The sequence below is a fragment of the Typopeltis vanoorti genome, chromosome 3, assembly GCF_054136105.1.
Source record: "Typopeltis vanoorti isolate ZY-2024b chromosome 3, IOZ_Tvanoo_1.0, whole genome shotgun sequence".
NCBI classification, from domain to species: Eukaryota; Metazoa; Arthropoda; class Arachnida; order Uropygi; family Thelyphonidae; genus Typopeltis; species Typopeltis vanoorti.
This window is the reverse complement of record NC_143551.1, coordinates 37,767,086-37,780,694: the sequence shown is the minus strand read 5'-3', so window position 1 is coordinate 37,780,694 and position 13,609 is coordinate 37,767,086. Positions and strand designations below refer to the sequence as shown.

The following is a 13,609-nucleotide window of genomic DNA, read 5'->3' as shown; positions in this document are numbered from 1 at the left end:
ACTTGCAGCTGATCCTCTGTGCTTCTCATCCTATCACACCGCTTTCAAACTCCCAGACACAGTCGAGAGCATGATATTCCCCCGATTTGTACCGGCTACAAACACGAATCGTTATGTGGCACAATGCATCTTGCCCACGGGATTTCTGTTGACTTCTTTCCAAGCACTGTATCTGCATTCTTTCCCTCTCCCCTTCTCTTCAAATGACTATCTATTGGGATTTTTTTTTTTTTATATTGAGCCCATACACAAGAGGTTGGTAGATCAACCTATAGTACATTAGCACAGTGTATGGGTTGGGAAAGAAGGTAATTGTTCACATTGTACCTTCTTCCAGTCTGAGAGGTTGGCCAACAGGTGATTCACATCCTATTTTGGTGGTTGCTCTCAGTGAGAAAGATTTCTTTTATGATACTCAGTTGAGAATCTACAAATACATTACATTTTTCCTTAGTAGTGTCTGAACATTTAGTTCTGTTGGATGCAGAAGGTGAAAACAACTTTCAATACAACAAAGGTTTTATGCAAACATTCAGAACTAATTACATCTGATCTGACCTGTCAACTGCTCATGTTACTCTTATTGTATTATTCTATTACATTACCCAATGGTGCTTTATTGAGTGGTTCCTCCCCCCCCCCCCCCCCAACAATTGCATGTAATTTTCATGACTTGTGATCAGCATGCTCACTTCCAACTATTTTTGCTATACCTGTGAAGACACAGACCATGCAACCCACTGACCAGGACATTCCTGCTGTATATGCAAAAGTACAATTATTTTTCTCCAATTATCAGATGAAGACAAATGTGTTTGTTTAACTGGAATATATTCATAATAAATGTTACATGCTCATGAAATTCAAACATGTTTAGGAGTTGTTTCAGTGAAGATTTTTTAAATGCTCAAGAATACTTGAGCAGCAAGGATGCCATTTTTAAACTGCTCAAGGTAACTCAAACTTAGCAATTTAAAAGGTTAAAAAAAAATCTGCATCAATTGAAAAGTTCAGCATCTAAGTCGTTGCAGTGATTTGTATTCTTTTGTTTCTTTCAAATGTTTTCACATTACAGCACATATAATACTTGGTTTTTTATGATGTTCCAAAATTAAGTTGATAATTAATGAAAAATGAAGCATATACAAGTAAATTGCACACCTATTCTTACCTACATTTTGGAAATTACTGAAACTGGTTTGTAAACTGCATGTATTTTATAGTGTGTTTGATTCTATATTGTGAGGAAGATTATTATCTACACTAGCTAGAAAGATGCTGAGGGGTGCAATTTTTGTAAGCATAAATATGTGAAATTAAGACTGGCAGGCATCTCCACAAACTTTATTGGCAAATTTATATTACAAAAAAAAGGATGGGGATGTATAGGGTGGACCAATGAAAAATCAATTTAAATCTTTTGTATACTGATGGAAACAAATATATATAGAGAGATAAACAATAAGATTACAAAGCAACTTAAGCAGGGCTTGAGGGTTTTTTTTTTTTTCATTTTTGTAAATAAGTATCTTTCATTTAATAAAATAAAATTTTGTACTAAACATTATTTGTCAAGCAATCAAAAAAGCAAACCATTTTATCATACAACAGTGCAGTACATGCTTAAAAAATGGATTATTGCTAAATTACATTTGTGAGATGAATATACTTTTAGTTTGTATATTTAATTTGTACTTATGTTCCATTCCTAACCAAAGATGTGCACTGTATACTTTTACAGTATATTACTGTAAAAGTATACAGTGCACATGCTCTTAGATACCAAAGTGATCAGTGTTAAGTACAATTTCTAATTTTAAATTAAAAGTACATCTATAGAGTTGTGATTTCAATAAGAATTCTGCAGAGCTTCCTATGCAGTAGATAATTATTGAAAAGTTAATTCTTATAGAAAAATTATCCATTATTGCAATAGTTTTAACATTAAAATTAGCATTAGAGTAACTGTTACAAATAATCTGATAAATATAGGATAATGAAGAATTATATTAATTTGATAGTATGAAGTCAATACCACAAGAACAGAAATATGGTTATCAAGCTGCTGTTATTTTGCTCTATTTCAAACAAGGATCACTGCCCCAAAGAAATCATTAACAAGTTTACTATTTACTACTATGCTAAACGGATCTGAGACAGTAAAAATTTACAAATCGAACAACCTCTTTATCTAGCAGTTTGAGAGCATAGAAAGTCCAACTTACAAAGTTGCCAAATCATCCTCCCCTGCAGGTGACTCCCTTTTTTTATTAAAAAAAAATTATACATTTCAAAAATATTTTAAGAGGACCTCATTATCAGCTTTGACATTACATTTGTTTTACTAATGTACCACTAAAAAGAAGCTTCTGATTTTATTATACAAATAAGATGAAACTCTTATAAGTCTCTCTCTCTTGCCAATTTCTATATGGACACGGTGTAGCTCCGTTGAGAACAGGATCTTCAACAGAACTACAACTCAAATCGTTAGTTTGCCTGCACTATGTAGATGATGTGCTTGTTAATTGGCTTCATGGTTCAAGTACACTCTAATATACATTTTTAGGGTATTTAAACAAGTATCTCAAAATACATTTCAATGTGATTTCAAGTCTTCTCTTGACAGACAAGATTACAGCAAATCATTCCATTCTCTATATCTAGGATATGCCTAAAAAGATAGCCAAAGTACTAAATAAATGTAATTTCCATACCATATTTAAACCATACACCAAACTCTTATCCCAAAAACAAACTCCATCCTTTAACACACACACCTAGGAGTATATACAACATGCCTTGTGCTTGAACTTTTAGCCTACTTTCAACAGGCAGGGAAAACTGCTACCATCATTATTGCAAGTCAGACCCTGTGTTGCAAAACTCTTTCACGCTGAATCAAATGGAAGAAAGTTAATGGTACTACAACAGAAGCCAGTACTAATCTGAGAGACTACTTCAGCACTCACTAAACCTCAACAAGTATGGGTGATTGATTTATTTGGGTGGTGAATGGAGACAGTCATTTTAAGATCATCTTCGGTATGAATTGTTTCCAGAATTATTCAGGATTTTTTTGCTCTGAAAATATTGGTTTGAATTCCAGCAGAATATCAGTAGCTTAATCCATTGTGTTATAAGTCAAAACTGTTAAAAGTTAATATGAATAAATCACTAATGCTTAACCCTTTCTATATGCTTTAACCTGATAAAATTTGTACTTTTATGAAGTTTGATTTCTCCTTTTCCCAAAAAAAGGGATGGTCGATTGAGATGCTGCTACATTAAAATGGCTAACAGATACTAAGATAACTGAATTTCAAGTTCCTTCAGAATTTATTCATTTTCCCACTTCTGTGATACAAAGTTAAGAATCACTAATGATGATTCTCAATGACTTGTTTTTAATGGATTTAAGATGTTAACCACTTCAACTTGAAATTTCAAGTATGACTTCTCAATTAAATAAAACCAAATAAATATCAGTAAAGTGTAGATGAACTTCTTTATAACACTTAAAAGACTATACAATTTTAACATACACTGTCTATATACATGAAAATACCAACAGTAGAAAATTACAAGGGAATAAGTTAATAAAAAGTGAAGTATCACAAAATAAGTTTTCAATTTGACTAAGTAGGGAGACTGCCTATAACTTTTTGCTCTAAAAAAATAAAGGGCAAATTTCAATAAAATGCTGCTAAGAACCTTCGTTTTTTCATAATGACTGGATGTTTCTATATGATCACTAATAGCAAAAAAACAGGGGGCTTAAAAAAAAAAGAAGCAAGATGGGAATTGCTTGATGGACAGGAAAACCTAGGTCATGGAAAAAGTATGCAAGTATCCAATCCCTAAAATAAATTTCTGGATAGTAAGTTTTACCACACTTCATAAGTGAACAGATAGGGAACAAGATTGTGTCATAGGCTTAAGAAGCTGTGTTATATGGTGCAAAAGAGTATTTTAAGAGTAGGATCTGCTATTAGAGATATCTGCAAGTCAAAAGTGACCAAATGCTAATGTACTTTTTTATATATATATATGGTATGACTGTTCCCAACATGCTGCCATTAAATAAAATTTTTCACTAGCTGGTTGAGAAAAAATTCTCGCATCAGTTGTCACTTTTTATTGGAAATTCTAAAATTTGTGCCATTTTTTGTGTGCGGATAAATATTCTCACCAGTTTATATACAGAATTCATTATTATAGACCGTGCTTTTTTTTTGGGGGGGGGGGGGGGGATTGGTACGCAATGTAAAACATACTGGTACCTTTATTAACAGTGACATGTGATAGATGGATAGAGTATGATTTTAATTTTCAACTTTTTCTGCTATCAAAGAATGCATACCAGCAAATAGTTTTACAAAAAAAAAAAAAAAAAAAACACGATTACAGGTAACGAATGATCAATGCAGTTCTAGTTTAAAAGATTTAATATATTTTTGTAGAAAGAAACTGATTCTATATACTTAGGTTTTTTTTTTTTTAATATGCAAAGATATGAAAAAATGAAAGTAAATGAGTTTCACTGTATTATTGCTTAGTTAATACTGAAGGTACTGGGAATGCATGGTGTGCATTCCCAGTACCTTCCATGATGTGCTTACACAACAGTCAAAACACTAATATGAAGTGTCCATTGAAATTAAAATTATATAAAGCAGAAAATAGTTGACATATTTAATCTAGATGGTTAGGTGGTTAATGAACAGATGTAAAATCCTTCTACATAAGACAATCCTGGGCAGGTTGCAAAATGTTAACAGTGGAGGATACAAGATTATATAAGTTGTTGGGCAATCTGGCTAAATTTATGTAAAAAAATACATGAGCAGTGTGTTTTCCATATAGTAGTAATTAACTTGGCAAAGTAAATGCACATAACATTAAATATGAAGACTATCAATCTAATTTTTTTTTCTTACAGATTCGAGTATTTGTGACAAATTCTATATAAAATCAGTAAAAAAAATTCCGATCAAAACTTACGTATTTTGTTTTAACATAAAAAGTGTCAAAAGAAATATTAATATCAATAACCTGAAGCCTACAATCTGCTGAAAACATCCAACATTCTTATACATCAAAAATGTATAACTATACAATTCACTGTTCAATTTCATAAGGTTTTATTTGACAATGTATTCAGACTCAATTATTCCATTTAAGTGAGCATATATAACTAATTTTTTTATAATATCACTGACAGAATACAGCGGTACATTTTTATCATATTGAATAAATCTCCATTTCTTTGTGATTAAAGCACTGCATCATTTCTTTTTTCAGTGTAAAGAAAAATCTATAAATAGTATAGTACAAAAACACTTTGCTAAATTTTATAAATAATAAAGGAGGGGGGAAAAGGTCAATATAACAATGTTTTCCTTTGAAAGCATAATGCTCAAAAAAAAAAAAAAAAGATGCATGGATGTTTTTCAAGACTAGGCATTCATTCATCCTCATATATTCTACTCAAATAATATGATAGGTGCAATTTATATGCACAACTATACAAAAATCATTAAAATGAGGTTTCAGATAAATATCTTCTGTGAATAAATAAAATTCACAGAATTTAATGAAATTTTCCTTCTGTTACTTCTCAATGTATACTTTGAAAAAAAATATGGTAATTGTACTTCAAAATCAAAAAATGTCAAATGATATTTCAAAGCATTTATACTGCAATGCAATAAATAGGAGTGTTTCAGCAAACATTCTTCAAATGAAGACCACTTTTCTTTTTTAATGCTATTTATAGCATTTACACTTCTAAAGGCAAAGCATGACATAGTGCACTGAAAATTTATATTACTACCTAGTATTTGTTTTTAAAAGTACATCATGCAATTTTTGTCAACCTTGTTTAAAAGGTCTTATACAACTTCCAAGAAGGCAACATGCTTAAAAATATAATTTTACATAGTGTAACAGTAATAAATGTCCTACAACATTAGACGTGATTAGCAGTATAAAACAATCGAGGAAAATATTTTGTGCTCACGACTAATTTACTTCTTAAAATGAGTGTAACAGCATAATAATCACAGAAGTGCAGTATGGTGCAGAATACTGATTTAGAGTATTACCGATGCAACAAAAAAAAAGGATGTTAAGTAATAATTAGAAATGAGAATGTTTATTTGCAAATTAAAGTTTTATGCAAATTAAGTAGTTCTGATAATGTGGCTTTAACAATTTTTTTTGTAATTTCTGGTTTTTGGCTAGCATGTGCCAGTTCTATATACTTGAAAGTTTATGCAAAACAACTTAATGTTATTTTAACAACAACCCTGGTCTGAACTGTTTCTATGATGCTCATCTTCAGGCTTTAACCTCCCCCTACCAGCCGAGGAGGATAAAACAGTGAGACCAAATTGCACTTCTTATCCATGTTATTCAATGGGTGTTACAGAATTGTATCCAGATCTAGATGGATGTCTATAGACATCATGGCCAGTTGGGGGGGAGGGGGGGATAATTTACCTGTTTTGTAGTTGGTAGGTCCTGCTGAATTCAGTGAATCCAGCAATATGAATTCTAATACATTTTCAATACAAATGGCATTACTTGGGGGGGGGGGTGCTCCTGATATGAGAGTCGAGGGGGGGAAAATGAAGGATATAAAAATCAATGACTGGACTTGGTGAATTAATGCTTCATACCATCAGAGACATTAAAAATTATTAGTCCTAGCCTTGCATTTGCTTATTCAACCAGTGATCATGGAAAAGATTCTAGCTACATGGATTGAACATCAAAATAAAGCAAAGCATTCTTGTTTCTATTCAAGTGATTCAAGAAAAAGAGCAAAATATTTTAATCTTTAAAAGGTGATGATCCTGAAGTTAAAATAAAATATTTAACAGTAGTGCTGGATGGTTCCAGAATTCAAAAACTGTCATGGCTTCCACACCGTAAACCTTGAAGCTGTAAATCAAGGCAAGTGTTTAACTTGATGAAACAGATGCATTTTGGAAATGCTTGCTCAAACAAACATGTTTCCATTGAAGAAAAAAAAAAAAAAAAAAAAAAAGAGTACAAAAATTTCAAAGTTGATAAAGGATGCAAACACATTACGAAGAGGTTTATAGGGACAGACGATACACACAGTTGAACACTCTTCTACTTTCTCCACCCCTGGCAACTTTTTCATGGAGGAATTTGAACATCTAAACAATCAACACTGGTGTTGACAAAAAACCCACACATGTTGGTAGATTAGATACATTCACCAGCAGTTACCCCCCCCCCCCCCCCAAAAAAAAAACCCTCTATAACAAGGCAAAATTAATCAGTTCGGATAACATTGTCCTAACTACTGTTGCTCATATTCTATTATCATTCCATATATCTGAAAATAAAAAAATCCTAAGGAAATACAACCTTACAATCCACATAAAAAATTGGCATCCCTTATCTGCCCACCAAAAATCAACCACATTCCCTAGACCTAGGCCCCTTCCAGTTGCAAATTGTCCTATCACCAAACAGGCAGACCGTAGTAGGATAGTTCAAAATTCCTGAACATAAAGACTACATCCAGTTCCATCATTACAGTCACTCAGAACTTGCTGACCATGCTTTGGACAGACATAGGATATGCTGGAAGAAGGACACGCTATTGCACTGCAGCAAATACAAATATGAGAGACTTCCTCAAATCTGCCTCAGCACAGAGAAACTTTCCTAACCTCAACAAAATTGGGTGCATGATTGGATGCCTGAAATTTTCGAAGCAATTATTCTCAAATCTTCAGTCAAATGACCAATACCATCAGATTTAGCCCACTAGGACTCTCGGCCTATCTTCAGCCTCACTTGCCCAGTGTTAGTACCTGCGTGCACATACATGATTGTTTTTGTGATCCCTGATAATAGCAATGTAATGTTGCCAAAAAAAAGTATTAAAGTGATTATAATTAATATTTTAGTATGCATTGTTATTTCCTGAAAAATAATAGTTATATGTCCTTAGTATTAATCAATAGGCCTAGAATGCTGCTTTTAAAAATTAGTAAATAATATCACTATTATTTGAATTACCTATTTATAAATTCAGTTTTTCATGAGCCCAGTTGCTATCCTATGAAATTCTTCTATCAAAATCTCTCAATAAGCAGGGAGCATATATTTCTTACATGCTACATGTAAAAAATATAATTATTCGACCTTCAAATGAACAAAATGCTGTAATTTGGTTACTGTTAGAGCACTATGCAACTGTACTACCTTCAGCTCTCCAACCTTTCAATTATCTGACCAGCAAATTGCTCTCCTACTGTGGTTGGATTATTGTATTTATATCTGTTGGTAATGAAGATAATTTTTAGTTAACAAGACTTGGGTTTGAATCCAATCTAGCATGTAAAGAACCTTTTTAAGGGCTTTTTAACTAAAGTGAATTAACTAGTCTCATATAGATGTGGCAGATTTTTTTCTCCCAAAAACTTCGGACTTTATTTACTTTTTTTTTTTTTTAATCTGCGAGACTGAGAAACCAGCCAAAAAAGAAGCAATTCACAAACTTACAGATTTTACAAATAGATTAACCACTCTATTATAGTATCAATTAGGTTTTTATAAGGCCACATTGCAAATTGACAGGGTTGAGCCTAACATGTTGACAGAGATGAGGGACGCACCAAAGAAGCTTTCTTTTGAGGTTGTATTACATTAAATTTCCAGTTAAGCGACCTAAGATAGCAGTCAAAATTCCAAAAAGCTGCAAGTTTTTTTGAAGTATATAAAACTGCAAACTATGCCATTTCTTCAGAAAATCATGTGATTTGATTTTCTTATGTATTTTGTCCACACACAGCACTGATGTATTATAAGCTCTGCACCCACTTATGTAGGGCTAATTTAAAAAAATAAATATCCCTGTGCAAGTGTGTGTATTCACTTCAGAAAACTGAAGTGTTGGTAAGAGCCATTCAGAGATCTCACAAATAACAGATCAATTATAAAATCTCAATTGCACTGCACTGTCAATGTTCCAAACATCCCTTGCAGGTGTACACCAGAAAATGATGACATCAGCTAAATGTAAAATTTGAACTTTTTTTTTTTTAGGAATTTCTAAGTATTCTTATTAACTGGCATGAAAGGATGTTGGACAGATTTTTGAGGCATGTCCACCTGGAATTAAATACTGAAATTCCATACACATATCAAACACAATGACTTTGTACGTGTGTTGAGGCTTAAGTGCTGTGAAGAATTCATGTTAGAAGTTTAATGGAATATTAACAGCACTGAGAAAGGATTAAAACTAATTTTAATACTTCCAATATTTCGTCTCCATCACAGAGACATCTTTGGGGATTACAAAAATGTTTTGTAACAACACACACACAAATACAATACAAAGTGAAACTAAAGTCCTATCTAGGTGGTGCACCTTCTATGGGCATTTGCAGGTGGCCTGAGATGTAAAGAGGGATCTCTGATAATTAAAGTTTCCCAAATTTTGGGAAGTTTAATGCAACCGTATTTGTTTAAATTAGGTCGATTCCTGAGTGCAGATGCAGATCTGCACTGATAATTAAGGTTTCCCACATTTTGGGAAGTTTAATGCAACCATATTTGTTTAAATTAGGTTGATTCCCGAGTGCAGATGCAGATCTGCACTCAGGAATCAGCCTAATTTAAACAAATACAGTTGCATTAAACTTCTCAAAATTTGGGAAACTTTAATTATTAGAGATTCCTCTTTACATCCCAGGCCACCTGCAAATGCCCATAGAGGGCGCACCACCTAGATAGGACTTTAGTTTCACTTTGTATTGCATTTGTGTGTGTGTTGTTACTAAAAGTTTTTGTAATCCCCGAAGATGTCTCTGTGATGGAGACGAAATATTGGAAGTATTAAAATTAGTTTTAATCCTTTCTCAGTGCTGTTAATATTCCATTAAACCTCTAACATGAACAATGACTTTGTATTTGATATACATAGTATTTGCAGTATACTTCCTTGAAGATAAAAGCTTTTTTTTTTTAAATAATAATTACTAATTTCAGTATTAAACTGATATACTATTTAAGAAACAGAATTTACTTTCCTGTTTTCTCTGAAATTGACACAGGTGCAAATTGTGAAGCAACTTATATGCTTTGATTGGGTGAAGTATAAAGACCATAACTGGTATTTGGAAATAGTATGGTTGTTTTTTTTATAGCACCCCCTACACTGGGTGCCCTATTTTGAAAACTGTTGTTAGCATACCCTGCGCTTACCCAAGGAAAGTGTGATAAAGGCAAATAATGGTCCAGTAAATATGCCTAATTATGAAAAGATCCAAACTCAGTGCACCACATATTTTTATCAAATTTTTCATTCCATTCAAATAATGAACTTGGTACATTTTACAAAGGTACCAACTTCTTTTGAATTACAATACACCCAATATAAATTCCAGAGTTTTGTTGGATGAATTCTAATAATATTGAAATCTTTATAACACCACTAAACTTCATTATCAATCATTATTTTTATGCAATGAGTCTGTCATTCATATCAAGAATGAGATGATAAATAATTTACACAACAAGACATTAATGGATAGTGATCTCCATGATGCAGGAAGTAAATATTTTGTGGTTATACTTTCATGCAATAATTATAAGAGTCGCAATGACATTATTGATCTTGAGAGTACAACACCATATTATGAAAAAGAAAATAAACACACACCTCACTTATCTGCTGACTTATCAGATGATGACTGAAATTGTACAAGGGTACAATTCTCTAAAGACTTAAAAAATATATAAATAAATGTTCACATATATGCACACAAAACCACTGCATGACAACTGGGAGTCACAGTTTAGAAATTAAATCCAACTGTTACTACTAGCTGAACTAGGTATAACAGTAAAAAATAGTTTAGCTGCTCATGAAAAACAATAACAAAAAAAAAAAAAAAGAAAAAAACACTAATTACAGCACATGAAACAGTTATGTCAGCCTCTCTTTAATGTTTCTGTACAAAATATGAGAATTGTATTTATTCTGCCATTTTGAAGAGGTCAGATCCATTTCCACTCCATCGTCCACATCATTGCTTGGCAATGGATGATAGTAACCCGATTTATTTCTATATTTTTCTCCCTGGCGAACTGCTAGTCGCCACATGAAAAGGAACGTGGCACTGCACAGTAAGTTCACAATGATATTCACATACATCAATACCATGGGTTCCTGGTTGATGAATCTGTTAACAATAAGAGGAATAGCTATCTCACCAAGAGCCGAGCCTAAGATGAAAGTTGCAGCTGTCATATTAGTGATATGGAGATAATGTTCTACCCATGCAATAGCTGCTGGGAAAAGAGGTGCCATTCCTAGTCCCAAAATCACAATTCCTACCCATAATAAAGCTTCAATTCTATTTGCTCCAGCTACTAATAATATGGATGCTAGTGAACACACTACCAGATTAACTAACAGGATATTTAATATCCTAACTTTAGCTACAAGGTATATTGCAAATCCTCTAGCTAATGCAAAGCTTCCCCAAAAGAGATAAGTAAGAAAGTATCCCCTAGACTTTGGCAGCTGTAAATCTTGTTTGGTGGCAAAAGTTTGTAGTAGCTGGCCCACAGCTACTTCCATTCCCACATAAAGACACAAGAAAAGGGACATTAAGCTCACAACTGAAATTCTAAAAGTTCTAGTAACCTGCCTTGTCTTATCTAACCCTTCTTCTTGTCTAGATCGAGGTTCCCTTGGACTCATGCACAGAAAAACCAGAAAGATAAATGATACAATGAATGTGTAGATACTTAATATTACATAAGCAAATTCAAATTTTCCAAGTCTGTGTTGATGCATCAAATTAAACAGATGAGTTAGAAAGTCAAAATGTTTGGACACTGTAATATTTTGATATGAAACTGTGGAAAGCTGCTCTTCATCACCATCTTCCATTGTAAGAGAAGAAAAAGTGCTATTCTCATGTACAAAGCCAACACTAAATTCACTCTTATTTGATTGAGAATCATTCATTTCAGGATTAAGCAGATATCCAATTGAAGAATCAGAATGTTCTATTTTCTGATGTTCTGTAAATGATTCTGTCTGATGAATAGATGGACCAGTGTCTGGCTTCTGATGATCCAAGGAAAGCAATGATTTGTTAAAAGGCTGCAGATATGAGGAGTTAGGAAAATGTGAGGTGAAGGTTTCTTCTACAACAGAAAGTGATAGATTTCCATTAGTTTTGGAGGCTAGTGAATTTTTAGCTATGTGCTTTGTTTTATTAACATTAGTTTCTTCTTTTTCTAACTGCAACCTGTGACCTAAACCTGTTACACTTTCATTAGAAGAATGTAGCTGAAAATCACCCCCTTCTTCAATACTTCTTGTTAAAGGTGTATTCACTTCACTGTTTGGAACTGCAGGAAAAAATGTGGGGGTCACATCTGTAACAAAATTAGTAGATAAAAGAGGAGCAGAATTACCTGGAATAATACCCAAAGTAGTTTCTTGTATTTGATGTTCATTACTTTGAAATGAAGACAAGACAGACTTCAGTGTAGTGATTGGCATGTGACTAACATTTATAGGAGTGATGCTATTCACTACAGAAATTTTATTTTCTTTATCGAGCTGAGACTCCTGCGAATGATTATTATAGTTAAAATGTGTGATATCACTAGTGTTATTTTCAGTATTTTCCAACTCATCACTGCCATTTGTTACTGTATCGGTAAAGTTCTGATGATAATCAGATGAGTTATTAATTGCAACAGAATCATTTTCTATTAAATTTACTTCTTGGGAAATGTCCTGCTGCTGGTCAACTACTGGTGTAGTTTCTTCACGGTCTTCTCTTTTCTCTTGCATAGTTTCCATCGATTTAAAAGATGGCCTTTCCCACTGATTATCATGTTCTAACTGGTTCCCATCAGCAAAATGTGGTTTCTTAGGCCTTGGTTTTGTAACAGGAGAAATCTGAGAGAAACCTGTTGTTTCGGGAATGCTACTACTTGTGGTAGTAGAAGTATTACCAGTTATACCAAATGGTATTGCAGTTTTCATAGTAGGTGTATATAATTCCTGTGCACTAGTATTATTAATGTAAGTAGAATCTGTTTTATCTTCTGTAAGGGAAGATGAAAAGTAACTAACTAAATTGCCATCTGCAGCAGTTAAATTGTCAATAGTAAAATTATCATAATTTGCTATTACATCATTCCGTTTTCCTCTGTTATGATGTACTAGTTGACTAGTTGTGTTATTTAGTGATATGGCACGGCGATTATAAACAGATGGATATTTCTGAGGTGAATGTGGATGTATGGATGCAACTGATTTGGGAAGCATTAACTCTATATTTCCATCTTCATGGTGTGTCAGTTTGTTTACAGTAATTCCTCTGTGTGGGAGCAGTCGAAGAATGACATCACTTCCATTGTCTGTTAAATTTAAAGATGAATCTGTTCTGTTCAAACCATGAGGTGAGAGAAAAGGTTCTGCAACTAAAGGAGCAACAAATGCCCCTAGTCCAAAGAAAAAGTGAACAGCCTGCAAGAATGATGCGCTCTTCTTGCCCCACATATCAAGGCACCAAACATTACCTCC

The 13,609-nt window shown here is 33.2% G+C and overlaps 1 protein-coding gene across 1 annotated transcript in view; it reads right to left on the bottom strand.

The window, feature by feature from the left end:
• Positions 1 to 10,950: 10,950 nt before the first annotated feature.
• Positions 10,951 to 13,609, bottom strand: part of LOC150108057 (uncharacterized) — an 83,714-nt gene continuing 81,055 nt past the window's right edge. The window contains exon 5 of the mRNA XM_090415876.1: positions 10,951 to 13,608. Coding sequence (XP_090272002.1) covers positions 10,982 to 13,608 — 2,627 coding nt within the window. The 3' untranslated portion in view covers positions 10,951 to 10,981. The remainder of the gene's footprint in view (position 13,609) is intronic.